Genomic DNA, 23,797 nt, shown 5'->3' on the forward strand with positions numbered 1-23,797 from the left:
ATACCGTAGCGTGAACATTCAGATCAAAATGGCAAAATGCAGATAATAGATAACTGGGGTATCGTAAGCACAGGGTAAATCTAAGTGCCCATGTTTTTACTGGTTAACCATATACCGGTACAGATATTTAACGTTAGTGCTGGTTTTACTCTCATACTAAAACGCACTTGGTCAGTGTTGGATGTTAACCTGAAACTCAAATTGGGCACAACTTGGTCGAGGTTTGGTTCTGTTACATTTAAATTCAGCTAAATAGGTCTGATGCAATAGTTTTAGTGTTACTTCTCGTCCAGGCCCACAAATATTCTCTGCGGTTTAATATGACATCAAAACGTTACTGTTGATTGTTGACATCATCACGAATAAATAGTGTCGTATATTCGTGCACGTCCAAATTACGTCGCTTTCATGTACAGTCATTGCTTACGCTTCCCTTTAAAATTCGCGCCTATAGCCCGGCAGCAGCTGTACCAGCCACCTTGCAGTGAAATTGCGAACTAACCTTTTGGTTATCTCAAGGAGAAAGAAGTTTTCGCATTTCGTTATCCCATTCATGATCTTTTGTACGATAAAATAATTGATGTATCGCAGACATTTACATCTAAAGTGACGAACTGTACAATTTTTTTCTCATAATTAGGGGGTACAGACATGAGTACAATTTTTCCTGCAATGTGACCGCTGGTGACTGAGAACGTTACACACATGTGGTGTTTACTAATACAAAGCATATCATTGAAATAAATTGAACGTTTCACCTCTCATACCCATGTGCCAATGATACATCTATATTTTATGTAATTTATGTACATAGCTTAGTTAATAACTGTTAAAAACGTGAGTTGTGACAACAAGTTCCGCTTTTCGTCATTAGAGGGGGAAATGGCTAAGTTTCGCCGGGCGAGGTAAAGACGGTGGTCGCAAGCTGCATGTAAACAATTGCAAGCTGTGTCCATTTAAATTTTTGGGACATTTTGGAGATGAGCGAAAATGGATGCACTCATCTGATAAGTTTTAAAGCTTCTAAGGGAACCAAGGCTTACAAAATAGTGTATTCTTGCCTCGTAGCGTGCTCGTCAGCTGAGGCCCGGAGAAGAAAGGTGCGTTCGTGACGGAATGTCACTCAGAAAATTGTATATGAAATTGTTCATTATACGTTATTCGTAGAAGATTAAATAATTTTTCTCTCATATACCATTAAATAGTGAGCAGCAGTTTCATCCTTATCTCTGGGTACCAATTTCTTGCATTCGTACTATCAGAAAAATAATGAAATTTCTGTTGTATACAGGCAATAGCAAGTCAGTGTACGGTGTGCAAGTACGGTGGGCCTCGGTTACATTCATGCTTGCATTGTATTTATTTCGGGTGTATTGTACGTGGTCACATGCAGGAACATGCGAAAGTGAAAAAACATTTCTTAGGTAAGGGATCGTTACGGGCCTGTTTAATATGGTATTAAGACCCTAACCGTTTTATCAGTTTACTGATACTTATTTTCAATGTTATTATTACAGCCGTGGAACTAACTTATGGAATGGTGATGTGTTTCCACTGTGGCGACTATATTTATGATAAGGAGTTATCTAGTATAGCACTAGAGAAAGATGCACAAGTTTTCAAGAGAATTGGGCTGTCTGTGCCATACAGACCATGGGAACCTAGTGCATATGATATCCGACTGTTGCGAAATAACCCGCACAGAAGGCATATACTAGAGGACACAACCATTGGTAAGATATTATTCACTTGCTCTAATCTGCATCTGATGTGCACAATCTTTATACATGACATTTGATGACAATAATATGTTTTACAAATACTTCTGCGACTGTTAAGGGGAACTATCTTTGTTAAAATAGTATTGCTGATGTGTAGTAATTTGTGTCAAGCCACAAATATTCGCTTATGTTAGATGCTTATTATGTTCAGTCATATTTCTCATTAACTGTGTTATTCCACAGGTCTCAGAGGCTTAATTAACTTAGGCAATACATGCTTTATGAACTGCATTGTACAAGCATTAACTCACACACCTTTACTGCGAGATTATTTCTTAGCAGGAAAACATGTTTGCCAGTTTCGTGAACAACCTGGTCGGTGCTTGGTGTGTGAAGTTTCTAGGCTCTTCCAGGAGGTATGGTGCTTGTACTCAAAACTTAATAAATGTCAAATATTCATGATCTCTTAGTATTTATATATATATTTTTTGTAACATGTGAATGTTCTATGTGCGTATAAGTATTCCAAATTCTTTGGAAGGCAAAAATACTTAACAGCATAAATTGTCGTACGAATCTGCACCAAGTCTACCAGTTGAGATAGTCATCTTTACTTTTCCTGTTTTGTGTGTAAGTTTTCGTTCGTCCCGCTCCCCCCCCCCCCCCCCCCCCCCCCTATCTTTCTCTTTCTGTGGCAGTGATTATTTTAATCATTGTGGTCACCATAAACATAGTGCATAATAATATAAATTGGCTTATTATGTTCCTTCTGCACATGGTAGCAGTGGTTTTTAAGTGAGACTATATGATAAATACAAAGTAAATTATAGTGTGAAGTGACATAGTACTTAATTAACAGTATTTGGTGAAAGAGGTTATGTATCGTGATGATCCAGAAATTCAGAGACAGGGTAGAAGCAGTGGTCCAGCAAGAACTGTTTTGACTTTGTTAAATGTATGTATTGTTGAAAGAAATTTTAATTAAGAAGGCATATAGTTGTGTAACATAATCCCGGTATGATGCACTCCCCTTTTGCTCAAGTTTGTATTTATTATTTTTGTGTGTGCTATAGGTTCATCTGCATAGTTTCAAATGTATATATATCATAGTTATGTCTGAATAGATATTAAAAAAAAAAAAAAAAAGAAAAAAGCTTGCTGTTGTTAAGCAAACAAGGCTGAGGCAATATTTTTCAGACCGTTTAAACGGCGTCTACAAGAATATCGACATGTAGCTTCTGTTATCACCCTGTTAATCTTTTTCTGTATTATTTTTATTAGGTTGTGGAAATACCCCCCAAAAATGCCATATGCTGTACATCAGTCATGTCTTTATACTACTATGGCACATTGCTACCAGCTTGTATTTTTGTGTGAGTCCTAACAGGATACATTAGTGTTTTCAGTTTTTTTTTATATTTAGATTTCTAAGGTGCATCTCCCACTTCAGATCCTCATTAATATGTATGCCTAAAAATTTTCTGTGACTGACATTTGAGACATTTTTTTCCTCCAGTGGTGAAAACAGAATTTGCAGAGAATGACAAACAGGAAAAGAATAATTATCAAGTGAATGATAGATGATGGTGAACTTAAACATAACCATTTAAAAACAAATATGTTTCTGTTTTCAAAATAACTATATTCTTCAAAACACGGGAGAAAGAGAGAAAACACATCAAAAGTTCTGTATGAAGGATGAGTCATCAATAGGTACTTAAGCAAGACTGAGAAGGTACCAGCCTTTACTCCTCCCATTATTTACATTGCAGCATGGACATTCCATAACCTTATCTCCGTGAATGACAGACACACTAGTGAAGAAAGCCCCCCCCCCCCCCCCCCCCCCAAAAAAAAAAAAAAAAAAATAAATAAATAAAAGTTGGTGTGTATTCTTAGCTCAGTATGTCACACAAATGTGATTTTCAAGTGCTTTTCTTTTGCTCGGGTACTAGTTTACATGCTTTTCAGTGCTCTTCTGTTGCTTGGATACTAGTTAACATTACTTTATTAATAGACTTGATAATTCCTCAGTGACTGACCGCCAGATATGTTTCTTTGTGTAAGTATTTCATTCTACATTGTAGTGCATCAAATTTTCATCTCACTCATTACATAAAACAACAAAACATGGTATACCAGTAACAGATATTAGTCTAGGCCTTCTCTGAAACTGTCTTTACCCAAAGACCCTTCTACAGTTTTCCCTGAAATAGAAAACTCTGAGTCCATCTTGAGACTAAGAGTATGATATTGGACCCTTCCTGAATGTTCTGGCCGAACAAACTAATCTGTAGCATATTGTGAGGTCTAGGTTAAGTTGGAATGTTATAATTTGGTTGTGAGATGGCTAAACCAGCAAATATGAAAGCAAAATAAAGTTAATGGTAAGAAACTGATGTGTAGCATAATGTTTGTGTCGCATTTAACTTATTTTGCTATATTTAATGCACTTTTCATCATTGAAATTAAGACTTTAAGGAAAATTCAGAAAACAGATATTAGATAATGGACAAGTCTTTGATGGGTATTCCGATGCATATTATTACATATATGATAAATAAACTATGGAAAATGAAAGGGTGAGCCCACTTTGTAACTGTTACCCAACTTGATGCTACAGTGAATATCGTATCCAATAAGAATGTATCTTGTTGTTGCTTTCCTTTGTGTGTGTCCCCCCCCCCCCTCCCAACAAAAATAAAGACCCCCCCCCCCCCCTCCGCACAGACTTGCATTCGGGAGGACAACGGTTCAATACCACATCCAGCCATCCTAATTTAGGTTTTCTGTGATTTACCCAAATTTCACTCCTGGCAAATGCCGGGATGGTTCCTTCGAAAGGGTATGGCCGACTTCCTTCCCCGTCCTTCTCTAATCTGATGAGACCGATGACCTCACTGTTTGGTCTCCTCCAAAACTGACAACATTGAACACAGACTTCTCTTTATATAGTAGTATGGGTAAGAAATGAACATTTTCATATCTGTGCGTATCTGGACCTTCGGTATTTTAAACAAATGTTGTTTTGCCTTGTTCAAAATAAATTGCCTGGTCTTATTTCAGTCCTTCATAGACCAGTCTGTGGAATAGTTTTCTTACCCATGTACCTGAAACAAGAACTTTCAGTGCTGGTGGTAGTTTTATTGAGAGTTCACATGACACAGTTACAATAGCCCAAATTTTGAAACGTAATCAGTGAACAGAAATATTTGTTATACATATTGAAAAGTTGACATGACGTATGGCAGTGAGAGGAAATTTTCAGAAAGACATGATATCAACAGATTTAGGAACTGCTCTGCCTCTTTCTGTAGGCAGAAGAGAAGATTTGAGGGTGAAAGAACCCTGTGGGGTTGAAGTTTGAAGAATAGTAGGAGACATTACCCAAGAACCTTGGTTAAGGAAACTAAATAGATGAAACTCACCATATAGAGGAGAGGTACAACAAAAAGACCGTTGTCTGTGGCTACCAAGTCTGCACTCGGTCTATAATTTTGATTATCCATCCATTTCATAATATTGATGTTATTCCATTATGGATTTTCCATTGTTTGAAACTAAATAGATGAAATTAAAAGGAAAGAATGGATTGCTCATTTTATATAAGATTATAGAATAACGATTTGGAAGTGCCAGAAAGGGTAAGACAACCCTGTTTCACAAGCATTTAGCTTTATCCATCTAGATAACATTTTTACCTTCCTCCTATTTTATAATCAAACTACTCAATAGCTGATCATAACTTTATATCAAACACAATTGTACAACTAGCTTTATTAGGTGCCTTAAAAACATTATTTATGAATGCTTAACATGTGGGTGTATTAGATCCATCTTTGCAATCACTAAAAATATGTATTTATTTTACTGTACACACAGTTTTATTCATTTAATACATAGGTACCAAACCACTGACAATCATATTTACAGTTTTGCTTTTGAGTCTAGATAAAAACTTAGTTTTTTAAGCTGTTGAAGTGTGGTTTTTAGTTATTGCATTTTTGCGTGATCCTACTTACATCTGAAATTGTCTTCTTGAAATTTTCCACATTTTTTTTTGTGTATGACACTGATGTTTTTGACCAATGATGTTTCTAGTTGCAAGCAGAAGTTAGATGAAAATGCAATAAATGAAAGTCGAATTTCAGTTGCTTAGCAAACTACCGTTTTAGAGTTTTGACCAAAATCAACATTGTAAATATATTTGATTGTGGACCACTGATGTCTTAAACGAATAAAAACGAATGCAAATGTAAAAAACACACGTTTTGTTAGTGACAGACAGATTTGGAATATTTTACATAATTATACAGCAGTTATGGCCACCATAACTGCACAGGTGAAAAATGTAATCTTTATAAAATTTGCTTGGATAATTCTTTTATTGCTGTCATGTATTAAGCCATTCACTATGGACATTGTTGTTAGGGTATTCAATCCAAAGACCGGTTTAATGCAGCATGCTAGTCTATCCTGCGCAAGTCTCTGTTGTATCTCTCCATAACTATTACAACCTCCATTCATTTCATTTCATTGCTGACTATAGGCAAGCCTTGGTCTCCCTCTTCTAATTGTACATGTCACCCATGCACTTCTCTCCAGTACTAAATTAACTATTCTCTGATTCCTTGGTATATGTCCTGACACGCTATCTCTTCATTTAGTCAAGTTGTCCCATAAACTGCGTTTTCGCCTAATTCAATACACTACCCCCTTATTTGTTGTTCGATGCACTGCTCTGATGTTCAGTATTATTCTGTAGCACCACATTTCAGAACTTATTATTTTCTTCCTGCCTGTGTTTATCATCTAATTGTGTGTAACTACAAATACTTTCAGGAAAGCCTTCCTGATACTTACATTTTTTTGTTTGTTACTTTTTTCCCTCCCTCAGAAGATTTTTCTTATTGGAAGTCTGCATTGTACACCTTCATTATTTCTTCCATCATCAGCTTTTTATCCTCAAAAAGCACAAACTCATCTACTACCTTCAGGAATTTATTGCCAAAGGTAATTATCTCATCATCACTTAATTTAATTGTGCTACATTTCATCATCTTTGTTGTACTTGACCTTTCTAAGACTACTCTTGATTTGCTATTTATTGCAATGTTTGTATCATTGGCAAACAAAACGAACTTGGCTTCTGGTAATGTTACTGATGAAAAGTCATTGATATACACAAGAAAAGGTAAGGGCCCTAAAATGGAACCTTGTGGGACCCCGCCTGTAATTCCCAGTTGGATGATGCCTGATAGCTTGATACATGTCTCTTTCCTAATAACAGCCTTTGTGTCCTGCCAGAGATATAAGATTTGAACCATTTTGCAGAATTTACTTTTACACAATAATATTCTAATTTACTTAAAATGATATTGTGATTTACACAGTCAAGTGCCTTTGACAGATCACAAAATATATCAGTTGCCTGCAATTTTTTTTTTTTTTTTTTTTTTTTTTTTTATGAATTAAGCACATTTTCACAGTAAGTGTAGATAGCCTTCTCAATAGCAGAACCCTTTAGAAATCCGAACTGTGACTTTGACAGTATGGTATTTGAGATAAGATGGTTATAAAGCCGACTGTACATTACTTTTCTTAAATTTTTGAGAATGGTGGCAAAAGTGAAATTGGACGGAAATTTGATGCTATTTCTTTATCTCTCTTCTTAAACAGTGGCTTAACATCTGCATAATTCAACCATTCAGTAAATATTCCACTGATAAACGACTGGTTACACAGATAGCTTAATATGTTACTTAGCTCAGAATCACATTCTTTAATTAACTTTGTTGATATTTCATCATACCCACTAGATGTTAATGATTTTATGGTGGATATTTCTGCTGGGGTAGTGAGGGTCAAATTTATATTATGGAAGTTACTTGAAATGTCTGGTCTGAGGTATTCCATAGCAGCATCTACAGAACCTGACAACCCCATCTTGTCAGTAACAGTTATAAAAAGTTATGCAACACTATACACGTCTGTCACCAATGTATCATTTACTCTTAATGCTATTTGTCCCTCTTCATGTCTGGTTCTACTGGTCTCCTCCTTCATTATATCTCATATAGTCGTTATTTTGTTATCTTATATGACTATCTTTTTTAATATATTTTTCCCATGTGGAAGTTTCTTTCTATTTTATTTATATCTTTTCCTTGTAATATATTTGCTTTGGTGTCTGTATTACAGTCTTTAATATTTTGCAGTATTTCTTGTAATGTGCTATAGCATCAACATCGGAACTGTTTTGGATTGACAGATACAGTTTTCTTTTTGTTTTACAAGATACCCCTATTCCTCGAGTAATCCATGGCTTCTTTGTAGACTTTGCTCTAACCTTGGTAAGTTTTGGGGGAAAAGTGTTCAAATAAGGTAAGCACTTTATTAGCAAAAGTGTTATAGTTTTCATTCATGCCATGAGCACTGTAAACATCAGTCCAGTGAATGTCTCTGATGAGTGTCCTAAAATAATCAATTTTTGGCTTATTGATTACCCTCTTGAGCTCAGATTTAACAGATTTTATATCCTGTTCAGTATTAACATTTAACAGAAGGAACTGCATGTCATGGTCTGAGAGGCCATTGACTATTGGTTTTGTAACATAATTTAGTCATTGGACTTTTCTATAAAGATTTTACCAATGGCTGTTCGTGAGCAATTGGCTAACATAGTGGGGAATTCTACAGTGGGAATTAAGTTGAATGATAGTGTTACTAACTCAAATAAGTTCTTATTGGGAGAGTCTTTAAGGAAATCTACAATGAAATCACCAGCAACCACCATTTCTTTGTTTTCGGTCAGTACAGCTTCAAGGTGGTTTACAAACAGATTAAAGCTACTTGCAGGTGCTCGATATACACTTAACATTATGAAGGATTTTTTGTGAAATTCTACTTCTGTTGCAGATGCTTCCATATGCTGTTCTAGGCAAAATTTATGAATGTCTATGTTCTTAAATTTATGACAGTTCCTGATGAATGTGGCAACTCCTCCTTTCTCCATTTCTGATCTACAGAAGTGAAATGCTAACCTAAACCCTATAGTACTTAAAAGTTCTATACCAGTGGTCACATATTGTTCAGTGAGGCAGATTATGTCGGCTGGGTTTGAAGACTCTAATTCATCTATGCAGATAATTAATTCATTAATTTTATTTCTCAGTCTTCGAATATTTTGATGCAAGAAAGATAGCTGACATTTCACACTGACTGAGTTAAAATTGGGCAGTGTTAAAATTTCTGCTGACTGTTGTAAATTCTTAACCAATAGCTGTTTATGCTGATGTAATAAAGTAGAATTATGTTTTTCGGGTTTCTTTCTCAAAACTGAAGGTTTGTCTCAGTCCTAACCTCTCTTAAAATATGGTTTCTTTCTGTCCTCACTATCCTAAAAAAGGGTCTTTTCTGAACCCTAAAACCGCTGGTATTTTATCACTCACTTTAACTTTCCTGCTATTTTCCCAGCCAGTTTACCCTTCCCCTTCCTGTTGAGGTGAAGGCCATACCTAGTATAATCCCACGTATTGAGAGAATCAACAGGAACCACACCATTGTGTGATCCTGCACCCGACATAAGGAGTCGTTCCAACTCCAAATTAACTCTCTTGACAGAAGAGTTCAAACGAGGTTGGTCATGGTGCCCAAGAACAGATACAAACTCAACACTAGAATGCTGATGCAATCTTTGCCAGGTCACATCCTATAGTGTACCCAGGATCTCTGTCAATAGTATTACCTGCCCCACCCACTATAACCATGGTGTCTCCCTTAGTGAAATCTTTGCAAAGTGATCCTGAACCCTCTGTCACCTGCACCAGACCAGCACTAGGTTTAAAAAAAATTGGTGACCTGGTATTCTGACCCTAGTTCATCCTGCAAAAGTTAGCGAACACCTCTTCCATGGGAACTACTTAACAACAACATTTTCTTTCTCTTTACTGATTTCCCTACATTCTTACTTTTCAAATTGCTGCTGAAAGTTTGTTGTGCCCTTTCTGCACCTGCAACTGCTTGATGCTCACCATCTTCTAACTGAAGCATCAGGTCAAATCTATTTTCCACATTCAGTATGAAGCTGTCAGACAAAGTTCTAGGCCTGTTCCTCCTGTTGCCTGTTGCCACTTCCCACCTCTATTTACCCTTCTCCCTCCTTAATCTGTCAAGATCTCCCCTGGCCTTGTCTAAGTCAGCCTGAAGAGCGGCAATTTTCCCCTCCTGTTCTAGTATCTTCCTATCTCTACTACAAATCCTACAAAACCACTGATGGGTCTCATTTACTTCCTCTATTCCCACACCACTACATTCGCCCACATGGAAAAAACTACAGTACCCATCACACCAAAGCCCCAACCTAACAATTCTACGGCAAGTCAAGCACTTTTCACTCATGATAAATGTAATAGAGTATTAAGAATAAGTCAGTTAAATTACAGATAAACATGAAAATGGCCTATACACAACTGTGTGTAAACAAAAACAACAGTGCAAAGTTTCTGAAATAGCAACTTAAACTTTACGCTACTTTCCGGAAATGCTAGTTAAATTATGAAGAGGTATGCTACAGTTAAATTGTTGGAGAGAGCAAAGAACAACTAAACGAAATTCAATAGATTTACTGCTGCAAAACATAAACAGAAAAAACGACTGTACGATCTTTTTGGGTTTTCTACTATATTACATAATGAAAAATGAAACCTTTAATGGTACCCTTAAAAGGCACACTAATACACCTATTCACCAAGGAATCAATAGTAAACTATATGTTTTATAATCTAAAATGACTTGACTTTACGAGAACACCAAAACTCGTGCCAGTTGCCTGGCTGCAGGGCTGACTGCAAGTCAGTGTATATACATAGACAATACTTTTGTTTTTTTTGTTGAAGCAGAATCTCCAAAAAAAAATTGTTTCTTTTCATAGGTGTTCAATACGGCCCCTTGAGATGTGTGGCATATGTCACTGTGGTATTCAAATTGTTCCCACACTGCAGCGAGCATGTCTTGAGTTATAACATCCACAGCTGGTGTTATGGGCTGTCTCACTTCATTCATTGTTGTTGGTAATGGAGGCACATAAACAGAATCTTTTATAAACCCCACCACATGATAGAATCGCATAGTTAGGTCCAGTGATCTTGGTGGCCAGCAATGTAAGGCTGAATCATTTGGTTCAGTGTGATCGATCCATTGTTCAGTAATCCTTTGAATTAAAAATTCCTGAACTTTCAGATGCCAATGTGATGGTGCCCCATCCTGTAGGTAAATGAAGTTGTTCGAATCAGCCTCCACCTGTGGGAAAAGAAAGTTCTGAAGCATATCAAGATATGTGCTTCCTGTAACAATTTTCTTGGCAGAGGAAAATGGACCATACACCGTTTCCTGTGAAACTGCACAATACACGTTAGATTTTGGAGAGTCCGTCTCCTGTTGTACAACTTCCTGTGGTTGTTGCATACCCCATATTCTCATATTGTGACAGTTCACCTTTCCATTTAAATGGAATTTTACCTCGTCACTAAACACCAAGAGTGAAAGAAAATTGTCATCCTCCATCTTGCCAAGAATGAAATTGCAGAACTCAACACATTGTTGTTTGTCACCTTCATGAAGAGCTTGCAGTAGCTGGAGTTTGTATTGTTTCAAGTGTAAATTTTGACACAACACATGCCAGACGGGCGTCAGAGGCATCTTAAGCTGTCAAGCTGCACAGCAAACTGATTTGTGTGGACTCCTTATGAAACTATGGTGGATGCATTCGAAGTCTGTGTCAGACGCTCGGGACGGCTGGGCAGTTTGCCTTTACACAAACGACCTGTTTCTCAGAATTGCTCGTGCCATCATCTAATACTCTATGCTGTAAGAAGATACACATCATACCTAGTACGAAAGTCACACTGAACAGTTATTACTGACCCGCACTGCACAAAACGTAGAACACAAAATGCTTTCTGTTGTCCCGATACCATTTTTATTAGAGTTGAAGTGGGCACACACTGCTGGTACCTAGTGGAAACCACGTTAAACTTGAGAGTTTACTCTTTCTAAATGTATGTTGTTCACGCATATATGTCAAATAATGTAAGAGTTATGATTTTTTTAAATCGGGTGATTCTCTTTGATATATCCTGTAGTCTCATTTTGATCAAATCTGCTGGTAACAAGTCTAGCAACACACACCTGAAATGCTTCAATGTCTTTCTTTAGTTTGACGTGGTGAGGATCCCAAACACTTGAGCAGTACACAAAAATGTGTCGCACAAGTGTTCTGGACGTGGTCTCCTTTATATGTATATTAATCCCCATGGTAGTGTTGCAGGACCTCTACTGTTCCTTATCTGTATAAATGATTTAGGAGACAATCTGAGCAGCCGTCTTAGGTTGTATACAGATGCTGCTGTTGTGTATCATCAAGTAAAGTCATCAGAAAATCAATATCAATTGCAAAGTGATTTAGATAATACATATGTATGGTATGAATGTTGGTAATTAACCTTAAATAACATCCGAAGTCATCCATAAGAGTGCTAAAAGTGTGATGTTTGCCTGCTTTATTTCTTCATTGATTCTCCCCAGTGTCATTGTACTGCATTGTTATACTGGCTGGAAAATGGGGGAGGTGGATGTTCAACACTGACCAAGGTAAATGATGTAGCCAACAGTTGCATAGTTCAGTTTCACAGTTCTTTACTTTCATTGTTCACCCCTCCCCCCCCCCCCCCCCTCCTCAATATTACACAGCTAATATGGCCAGTTAACTATTGGCAAATTTTGATAAGCCTCATAAATAGGTTGCAGGCAAACATCAGCATACTGCTACAATAGTTTACTGTTGAATATCTATGAGCAGTAAAAACCTAGCCACACAGTTCAGTTCTTGCAGAGTAATGCTGTACATATTGAACAGACACTGTCATTGTTGTTCTAACCAGCACAGATTCCTCGTCTCTAAACCGGCCGTGGACCGACTGTCTTGTGGCCAAAAATCGGGCCTTCATATATCATCACAATAATAGGCATTAAAACTATACATTGTTTGATATTTAAGTTACAGAAATTACAATTAAAACATAACTCATTCCATTAACTGAATATATAGAAAAATTCTGTCTTTTTAACAGTTTCTGCTACTACATGGATTAAGGGGTATTATTTGTTTAAATGATGAAATTAACAGATATAGTTATACAAACAATACTTTTGACAACACTGGTAATTACTTTGGAATTAATTAAGGACTGGCTTTATTAACATGTTTTCGAATAGAGCCAAATAGGTACTTTAAGAATAGTAGAACTACTTTTCCAAATGTTTATAATTAGTACAGAATTTATATTTATTATGCATCTACAATAGAATTTAAGTTACAAAAACGGTTACCGCTTTCACCCTATAACAAAAGATATTAACTAGGAATAGTCAAAATACCCCCCCCCCCCCCCCCCCCCATGAACCATGGACCTTGCCGTTGGTGGGGAGGCTTGCGTGCCTCAGCGATACAGATAGCAGTACCGTAGGTGCAACCACAACGGAGGGGTATCTGTTGAGAGGCCAGACAAACATGTGGTTCCTGAAGAGGGGTAGCAGCCTTTTCAGTAGTTGCAGGGGCAACAGTCTGGATGATTGACTGATCTGGCCTTGCAACAATAACCATAACGCCCTTGCTGTGTTGGTACTCCAAACGGCTGAAAGCAAGGGGAAACTACGGCCGTCATTTTTCCCGAGGGCATGTAGCTTTACTGTATGATTAAATGATAATGGCGTCCTCTTGGGTAAAATATTCCGGAGGTAAAATAGTCCCCCATTCGAATCTCCGGGCGGGGACTACTCAGGAGGATGTCGTTATAAGGAGAAAGAAAACTGGCGCTCTACGGATCGGAGCGTGGAATGTCAGATCCCTTAATCGGGTAGGTAGGTTAGAAAATTTAAAAGGGGAAATGGGTAAGTTAAGGTTAGATGTAGTGGGAATTAGTGAAGTTCAGTGGCAGGAGGAACAAGACTTTTGGTCAGGTGACTACCGGGTTATAAATACAAAATCAAATAGGGGTAATGCAGGAGTAGGTTTAATAATGAATAGGAATGTGGGTAAGCTACTACAAACAGCATAGTGAACGCATTATTGTGGCAAAGATAGATACGAAGCCCACACCTACTACAGTAGTACAAGTTTATATGCCAACTAGTTCTGCAGATGACGAAGAAATTGAAGAAATGTGTGATCAAATTAAAGAAATTATTCAGATAGTGAAGGGAGACGAAAATTTAATAGTCATGGGTGACAGGAATTCGAGTATAGGAAAAGTGAGAGAAGGAAACGTAGTAGGTGACTATGGATTGGGGCTAAGAAATGAAAGAGGAAGCTGCCTGGTAGAATTTTGCACAGAGCACAACTCAATCATAGCTAACAATTGGTTTAAGAATCATGAAAGAAGGCTGTATACATGGAAGAACCCTGGAGATACTAAAAGGTATCAGATTATATAATGGTAAGACAGAGATTTAGGAACCAGGTTTTAAATTGTAAGACATTTCCAGGGGCGTATGTGGACTCTGACCACAATCTATTGGTTATGACCTGTAGATTAAAACTGAAGAAACTGTAAAAAGGTGGGAATTTGAGGAGATGGGACCTGGATAAACTGAAAGAACCAGAGGTTGTACAGAGTTTCAGGGAGAGCATAAGGGAACAATTGACGGGAATGGGGGAAAGAAATACAGTAGAAGAAGAATGGGTAGCTTTGAGGGATGAAGTAGTGAAGGCAGCAGAGGATCAAGTAGGTAAAAAGACGAGGGCTAGTAGAAATCCTTGGGTAACAGAAGAAATATTGAATTTGATTGATGAAAGGAGAAAATATAAGAATGCAGTCAATGAAGCAGGCAAAAAGGAATACAAACGTCTCAAAAATGAGATCGCCAGGAAGTGCAAAATGGCTAAGCAGGCATGGCTCGAGGTCAAATGTAAGGATGTAGAGGCTTACCTCACTAGGGGTAAGATAGATACTGCCTGCAGGAAAATTAGAGAGACCTTTGGAGATAAGAGAACCACTTGTATGAACATCAAGAACTCAGATGGAAAACCAGTTCTAAGCAAAGAAGGGAAAGCAGAAAGGTGGAAGGAGTATATAGAGGGTCTATACAAGGGCAATGTACTTGAGGACAATATTATGGAAATGGAAGAGGATGTAGATGAGGATGAAATGGGAGATGCGTTACTGCGTGAAGAGTTTGACAGAGCACTGAAAGACCTGAGTCGAAACAAGGCCCCTGGAGTAGACAACATTCCATTGGAACTACTGACGGCCTTGGGAGAGCCAGTCCTGACAAATTCTACCATCTGGTGAGCAAGATGTTTGAAATGAGCGAAATACCCTCAGACTTCAAGAAGAATATAATAATTCCAATCCCAAAGAAAGCAGGTGTTGACAGATGTGAAAATTACCGAACAGTCAGTTTAATAAGCCACAACTGCAAAATACTGAAGCAAATTCTTTACAGACGAATCGAAAAACTAGTAGAAGCCAACCTTGGGGAAGATCAGTTTGGATTCCGTAGAAATGTTGTAACACGTGAGGCAATACTGGTCATATGACTTATCTTAGAAGCTAGATTACGGAAGGGGAAACCTACGTTTCTAGAATTTGTAGACTTAGAGAAAGCTTTTGACAGTGTCATTGGAATACTCTCTTTCAAATTCTGGAGGTGGCAGTGGTAAAATACAGGGAGCGAAAGGCTATTTACAATTTGTACAGAAATGAGATGGCAGTTATAAGAGTCAAGGGACATGAAAGGGAAGCAGTGGTTGGGAAGGGAGTGAGACAGGATTGTAGCCTATCCCCGATGTTATTCAATCTGTGTATTAAGCAAGCAGTAAAGGAAACAAAAGAAAAATTTGGAGTAGGTATTAAAATCCATAGAGAAGAAATAAAAACTTTGAGGTTCGCCGATAACATCGTAATTCTGTCAGAGACAGCAAAGGACTTGGAAGAGCAGTTGAACAGAATGTACAGTGTCTTGGAAGGAGGATATAAGATGAACATCAACAAAAGCAAAACGAGGATAATGGAATGTAGTCGAATTAGGTTGAGTGATGCTGAGGGAATTAGATTAGGAAATGAGACACTTAAAGCAGTAAAGGAGTTTTGCTATTTGGGGAGCAAAATAACTGATGATGGTCAAAGTAGAGAGGATATAAAATGTAGACTGGCAATGGCAAGGAAAGCGTTTCTGAAGAAGAGAAATTTGTTAACATCGAGTATAGATTTAAGTGTCAGGAAATCGTTTCTGAAAGTATTTGTATGGAGTGTAGCCATGTATGGAATTGGAACATGGACGATAAATAGTTTGGACAAGAAGAGAATTGAAGCTTTCGAAATGTGGTGCTACAGAAGAATGCTGAAGATTAGATGGGTAGATCGCATAACTAATGAGGAGGTATTGAATAGGATTGGGGAGAAGAGGAGTTTGTGGCACGACTTGACTAGTAGAAGGGATCGGTTGGTAGGGCATGTTCTGAGGTATCAAGGGATCACAAATTTAGCATAGGAGGACAGCGTGGAGGGTAAAAATCATAGAGGGAGACCAAGAGATTAATACACTAAACAGATTCAGAAGGATGTAGGTTGCAGTAGGTACCCTGAGATGATGTACCTTCCACAGGATAGCGTAGCATGGATGGCTGCATCAAACCAGTCTCTGGACTGAAGGCCATAACAAAAACTCTTGTATGTTAATAATAATTACTCAAATCTCCTTTGAGAAGACTGAGTTTATGTGCTCCAAATTAGATATTCCGAAACTGGAAACAAATTTTGGTGAAATCAACAGAGTCAAACACTTTAAGTATCTCGGCGAAGTTATTGAACCAACAGGACTCGAGAAAATAGCACAAAACAACCGAGTACAGAAATTCAAGAAAGCATTCGGACTTGTTCAAAGCATATATAACAAAAAATGCCTGTCAAAAGGAACTAAAATCAGACACTACAACACAGTTATCAAACCTACAGTCACATATGCAAGTGAAACGCTCTCTCTGAATAGAAAACTAGATTTACAAGATATTAAGAAAATAGAGAGAAAAATTATTAGGAAAATTCTGGGACCACGATACACACAAGATGGATACAGACTGCAGACCATCGAAACAACTGAAAAACTATCAAATATCGAAAGTGACATCAGAAAGAGACGAATGAAATTTTATGGACACCTACACAGATTACCTGGAAACAGGTTAACTAAACGTCTATTGGACTATGTGACATCACTTAAAGTAACAATACCCTGGGTAACTGAAGTTAAGGATTTGACAAAAGCAAAAATTGACATAACAGACGCATCAGACAGGGATACATTCAGAAGAAAAATTGACAAGTGGAAGTTTACTTCAGAGACGGCACCAAAACCATACCGACCAAAGTGGACTGAAGAAAGAAAGAAGGCTTTTGGGGAGAAAATGAAGAAATATTGGCAAAACAAGAAGAACATAAAGAAATATTGATAAATCACCTGCTTATCGTTCTCCTATGGGGACATTCGCTAATAATAATAATAATAATAATAATAATAATAATTACTCAAAAATGAAGAAAATGAATTTGAGTCATATGGCGAAACAAGAGAGGAAGTAGAAACAGCCCAACTTGCTTCATCAAAAACGGAATCCATTAAACTTTAGTTACACAATAAATCAAATTTAACTAAATATGTAGGAATTACAGTTACTAACAACTTAAATTGGAAAGAAAACCTAGAAAATATTGTGGGGAAGGTGAGCCATAGACTTGTGTTTTATCGGCAGAACACTTAAAAGATGGAGCAGATCTACTAAAAAGACTGGATACACTATGCTTGTCCATCCTCTTTTGGAGTACTGCTGCATGGTTTGGGATTATTACCAGATAAGATTAAGGGAGTACACTGAGAAAGTTTGCCGGGCCGCGGTGGTCTCGCGGTTCTAGGCGCGCAGTCCGGAACCGTGCAACTGCTGCGGTCGCAGGTTCGAATCCTGCCTCGGGCATGGATGTGTGTGATGTCCTTAGGTTAGTTAGGTTTAAGTAGTTCTAAGTTCTAGGGGACTAATGACCACAACAGTTGAGTCCCATAGTGCTCGGAGCCATTTGATCCATTTTGAGAAAGTTTGAAGAAGTATAACATGTTTTGTATTATTAGGAAAAAAGTGGAGTGTGTCGTGGACATGATACAGGTTTTGGGGTGAAAGTCATGAAAACAAATTCCCTTTTTATTATTATTATTATTATTATTATTATTATTATTATTATTATTATTTACCCTCTTACAAAATTTGAGTTACGGACTTTCTTCTACAAATGTGAAAATATTTTCTTGTCAATAAAATAAGGGAAATCGGAGCTCTCATGGGAAGATGTGTGTGTGTTTTTTCCGCACTGTGTTCGATAGTAGAATAATAGAGAATTAGTGTGAAGGTGGTTCAATGATCACTGCCAGGCACTTAAAGTTTTGTTTGTCAACCATTTACACGCTTTTTCTTTGTAACAGTATCTATTGCTGTGCATAGTTTTAATTTTAAAGTTTTACTACATATACTTTGAGATGACTTTTATTGATGTTCTGAACTAATTCATTTTTGGCCAAAGTCTCAGATCTGCTGTTCACTCTGTGTGCACACAGCTAATGTATCTTCTGACATGGAATTCAAGAACATCAACATAAATAAATTTAAAAAAGGGTGGGGCGGCAATATTGTTGAATGTCATCGTTTTTAATTGTTTGTGTGGGAATAGTTCACCATTTATATAAGTAAGGTTAAGCACCACCTAAAACACACTCAGGTTGGCTGGTATACAAGACCAGTAATAATTAATCCACCATATGAATTTGATCCAGGCCTCGGTCAGTTCCCTGTTTCGTAGTCTATATAAGTCATTCCTCTTACAGTGTAATGTGTGGATTGCAACACATTTGTAGTAGCATGTTAATTCTCCTCTCTATTGGTGTGTAATTGCAAAACAATGCAGCAAAATTGTGAAAGTTTTGGTGGCAGAATGACAAATAACTCTGTGCCACGCAGTCTTCCATCTTGAGTTGGAGATGCTCATTTACTGTAGTGGTTGTTTTGTTAATTCCAGAAGAAATTCATAGTTCAGATATTTGTTGAGGTAACCAAAACTCATTCTGCACAGGACCATACCTGCAAAGGACATATGTGCATTCTGTGTTTTCATCTAGAAAGAAGTCTCCTGTTGGGAAAATATGTTGCATTATCAGATGTCACACGATCCACAAGGAGATGCTAAACTAGAAACCTATAGTATGTTGCTCTTTCTGCATAATTAATTGAAGTTCTCTTAATGAAAAATGACCTTGCTTCCCCCAGGTCTTTGGCTGAAGAAGCAATGGATCCACAGTCTCATTTACTTAATGTAAAGCTAGCAAACTCCAGTCTTTAGAGTGGGAGTAAAAACATGATATGTTAGACCCCAGGGGAATTACAACTTTTTTACGAGAACTTGTGTGAGGAGCATGGGCCTCCAAGCTATCGCATTGCTTCTTCCCTGCTGACTACCTGGCTTGCTCGTGTCATGTTGATTGTTGCTTTTCTTTCCAGTTTTGGCTAACTCATGTTCCATCACCACATCTGGATGCGACTTCCATCTTTCTTTTTTTTTCTTTGAATGTTTTCAAAAATCCAGGCTGTGGGGGGAAGGTCACCCAACACCCAGCATGGAAGCCATTCCATGTGGGGGGAATGTCAACACCCTTACACAGGTTGCTCCCTTTCATTATACAGAGAACACAATATTGATGCTTGGGCTATTACGTCTCAATGCATGCCAGGGAATAGGTGCCTGTCATTTGGGGGCACTTGGATCTGTGGAAATGGCTATCAAGCTGGTGGCCATTGCTGTGGCCAGGTGACACCTGTGGGGTAATCCTTGTTTGGAGTGGGTAGTACAATGGCAGGAGACATCTGGTGCAATGAAAAGACTAAAGTTATCCATTGGTGGGCAAGAGGCTCCAGCAATCTCATGAGGCAGACCTGAATCATTAAATGCAGGTCTTTATACCTTAAGTTTCCCTCCTTGACCATGGCGTGAAAGGAATCCTAAGTCAAGTGAACTGCAGAAACTTATTCCCCTCAGTTCTTAATTTTTACCAGGATTTAATGCTGTAGATGAATTAAAAACTATTCGAAAGCTTGCAGAAGTGAGGGTCCCATCACTTCATTCATCATGTGTATCGAGACCCACTAGACAATGAGATCAACACTGGAGTGTTCATCATCGTTTTCCAGGGGGATTTGCTTCCAGGGAAAGTCAAAATCATGGTCTACTGTTTGTGATGTGAAGTCATATTTTACACACACACACACACACACACACACACACACACACACACACACGGTGTGGTACCTTAAATGCCTTTGCTTAAGGCATACATCATCTTGGTAGATGAATAACCCAATTACCGCTACCATGGCCAGGTGATTGGCAGTAGTCAAGAATTTACTCCTTGCATTCCCTCGACATTGACCTCTTGTAGTTGTACAAGCAAATTAGCCCACGGGGAGGTAGTCCCTTCCCTCTGTAGATTTCTACAGCAATATCTTCTGAGACCTCACTTCCCTCGAGAGGAGACATCGAAGCAGCGTCCTCCTCCAGCATATACTGGTGACAGAGCTCTCAACAGAGTACCCTCTCCCCTGAAAATCCACATAATTATGTGCTGACACCAGCCAGTGGTTGAAGAAGCCACAGGCTGTGGGTCTCATGACTGCTCCTTTTGAGTTCCTACCCATGCAGCAGACAAGCCCTCACAATAATCATGACCCTGTAAAGTAGTTAAAGAGAAGAAGGAGAAATATCAGCAGAAGTCTACTCCAGTGAACTGGAGATGCGAGGTCCCCCTCACGCCGTCGGACTCCAAATCGAAGTTTATCGGTGCTGTTCCACCTCACTGATAACACTGATTCTGGGGCAAGACCTTCCTCATGACTCCTTCATCCCAATCAGAAATCATTAACCTGATAATTCAATTGAACTGTAGTCAGTTACATTGTCACCTGCCAGAACTGCGACATCTAAAGTCCTCCTGTTTTGCAATCTCTGTTGGTCTTCAAGAAATATATTTCACTGATGGCCTTTCACCAACTCTTCTAGGTTACCATGCTCTATCAGAACCCTCCTGGCACCAAGAATGCATCTGCAAGTTGTCTGTACATTGGATCACACAAGTGTCAGTGAGTGGATTCCCTCCATATCACATTGGAAAGAATAGCAGTGTGAATACAAATGACTCCAACAATCACCATTAGCAGTGTGTATTTACCTCCAGGGTGATATGACTCCCTTTCATCTGACAACCCTCTCCTCCTTTTCTCCTAATTGGGGATTTCAGTGCATGCCATCCCCTGTGAGAAAGTACTACTTTGTTTGTTGTGGTGTCTTCTCATTGACCATCTTCTTTCTGACCTCGATCTGTGTCTTTGACAATGACGGTACTCCTACTCTTTTCAGCTGTCGTCTTTACAGTCTATTTCCCCAATCTCATTCCTCCAGGGGGCTCACCACACTTTGGCGAGTTTGTGATTGGTTATTAATGGGGTCCCAGCCTTTGCAGCATTTTTCCCTTCTGTGCTGCATATCTATCCTCATGCTATTCTTTTTCTCCTCCCTTGAGGAACATGTCTGGGGTGTTATTGGGAATGTTCTGCATCGTCTGTTACTGACGTAAGAACAGTCTCACCATTGTTTTTCGCTCCCTTTTCCATTCTTTGTTTCCCTTCTCCTCTCGTTCCTCTGCTCTGGTATTTGAGGTTCCTCTTATTTTTCTTCCTCCTTGTGCACACGTGAAGCCCAGACCACACATACAATACGTAACAGGTGGCTGGGTAATGCATAATTCCCAGCCCCGGATTGACAGGTAGGGTTTGCACATACCCCCTGGTACAGGCCAGGCCCAGGGAGGGATGACTGCCTGAGATGCAACCTTCCCAAATTGCCAAATGGTCCCTCTGTTAGGTATTTGGGAGGTGTGACCTGAGGTGTGAACAATCACCTAAAGTGGGTGTGCCCTGTCATGAAGGGGGCCTCTTGTTGGAAGGAGCGCACCATTAGAGACGCTGGCAATCGTGGGAGATTTTGTCGCAGTGAGACAATCGTATTCACAGTCGACGTCTACAAAACATAAATGTAATGAGGCTAATGACTCGAAGACCCTTTCCACTTCACCATGATTCCTTGTGGTCTCACGTACTGACGACAGTCAGACCTTCGACACGGTAAATCTGTTTATTATTCAGAAAAGTGTTAATGCAATTGCCGACCCTGTGAAATCCTGCTCTCGTTTACGGAATGGCACTTCGCTTTTAGAGACTACTTTTCTCAAGCGCAACAACTGCTTGCCACCTCACTTCTTCACGGCTAATCTGTTTGTGTTGAGGCCCGTAGAACTTTGAATTCTTCCCGTAGTGTTATTTACACTAGGATGCTCGACGGTCTATCCGAGGCCAATATCCAACCTTGCCTCTCTGATCAGGTGTCATTGCCGTCTGTCGTGTAATGAAAAAGGTAGGTTCCTTTGTGCTGACCCATACTCCTTTTCTCACTTTTGATAGAATGGTGCTTCTGTCCAAGGTCACAGCAGGCTATGAAATTATCACTGTCTGGCTGTACACTCCAAACCTGATGCACTGCTACCTATGTCATCATTGCAACCTCACCAGAACGTCTTGTCGACACCTGGCCAAATGTGTTACTTGTGGTAAAGATGCGCACGAGGGCGATTGTCTGCTTCCTCCCCGCCTTATCAACTACAGTAGCGGCTGTGGCACCTCCTCTCGGGATTGTACTGTGTATTTTGATGAATGGGCTGTCTGAGAGATCTGGGCAAAGGAAAAAGTGCCGTAGGTAGTTGCTCACGAGTTATTGGCTAGTTGCAAACCCTGCATTCTCCCGTCTGGCACCTATAGTTCTGTTCCTGTTACCACTCACTCCACGAAGGACATGGCCACACAGACATGTGACCTCCAATTCGGCTCTGAGGTTGTGAAATTGCCCAGTGTCAAGGTAGCACGCCATCCCCCCACTGAGCTGTTCAACAAGCCATCATACTCTCACTTCGAGGGACAAAACCACCAGCTACACAACCGGTAGGCCGGAAAGGACAGGAGTACTCCTGTGAAGACCTCCTACGTCACTCCAACCAAACAACACCCTAGTCTTCCTCTAACTGGAAAGTCTCAAAGACGTCCACCAAAGGCAAACAGCCTTCTTCATCGACTCAAATATCCTCTTCAGTGGTGTTGCCATGTGATACCTTAGCCGGGCCGGTCTCTGTGTCGCCAATGCGCACCACTGACCATTTTTCAGCATTGGACTCCACAGACCGACTGCACGAGCAAGCCGATCCTCCTGCTTCTGTGCCCTGTAGCAGCGACTCTTCACTGGCGGTCACTCAGCAGTCACAGAGGTGACACACCTACATTTCTTCCTCGTCGTGACTCTCCTCCAATGGAATGCCCCACAAAGAGGATTTACAGCTGCTTTTAGCATCACAGTGTCCCATTGTACTCTGCTTTCGGGAAACGAAATTGCGCACTAGTGGCTGCTTTGAGCTTTCACATTTATTAATGGTTCGTTTTGCCTTTCTTCCTGAGATCAGTATTCCATCTCACGGAGGTGTCGTGCTGCTCATATGGGATGACATTCATAGTCAACCCATCTCCCTGACTACCCATGTTCAAGTTATTGCAGTTCACCTTTTCCTTCCCCACCTGCCTTTTTCCCTCTGTACCATTCATGTCTCTTCGTCATTCAGTGTCACCGGGGCAGACTTCCTTCAGCTTGCTGGGCCACTACCTCCCCCATTTTTGCTACTTGGTGGCTTTAATGCGCATCATCCCCTTAGGGATTCTCCCAGAACCTGTCAGAGACCTCTTGGCTGACCTTCTTAACCAACTTAACCTCTTCTGCCTCGACATTGGAGCATCCAATTTCCTTTCAGACTCCTCCCACATCTATTCCCATTTGGACCTATCCTTCTGCACTGCCCAGCTTGCGAATCATCTTGAGTGGTCCGTTCTTTCT

The 23,797-nt window shown here is 39.3% G+C and overlaps 1 protein-coding gene across 1 annotated transcript in view; it reads left to right on the forward strand.

The window, feature by feature from the left end:
- The first annotated feature begins 368 nt into the window (after positions 1-368).
- The window catches only part of LOC126335529 (ubiquitin carboxyl-terminal hydrolase 22), a 109,206-nt gene continuing 85,777 nt past the window's right edge, over positions 369-23,797 (forward strand). Inside the window, exons 1-4 of the mRNA XM_049998897.1 lie at positions 369-1,100; positions 1,292-1,424; positions 1,518-1,733; positions 1,965-2,137. Of these exons, the coding sequence (XP_049854854.1) occupies positions 981-1,100; positions 1,292-1,424; positions 1,518-1,733; positions 1,965-2,137 (642 nt within the window). The 5' untranslated portion in view covers positions 369-980. The remainder of the gene's footprint in view (positions 1,101-1,291; positions 1,425-1,517; positions 1,734-1,964; positions 2,138-23,797) is intronic.

This window comes from Schistocerca gregaria, chromosome 2 (assembly GCF_023897955.1).
Source record: "Schistocerca gregaria isolate iqSchGreg1 chromosome 2, iqSchGreg1.2, whole genome shotgun sequence".
Lineage (NCBI taxonomy): Eukaryota > Metazoa > Arthropoda > Insecta > Orthoptera > Acrididae > Schistocerca > Schistocerca gregaria.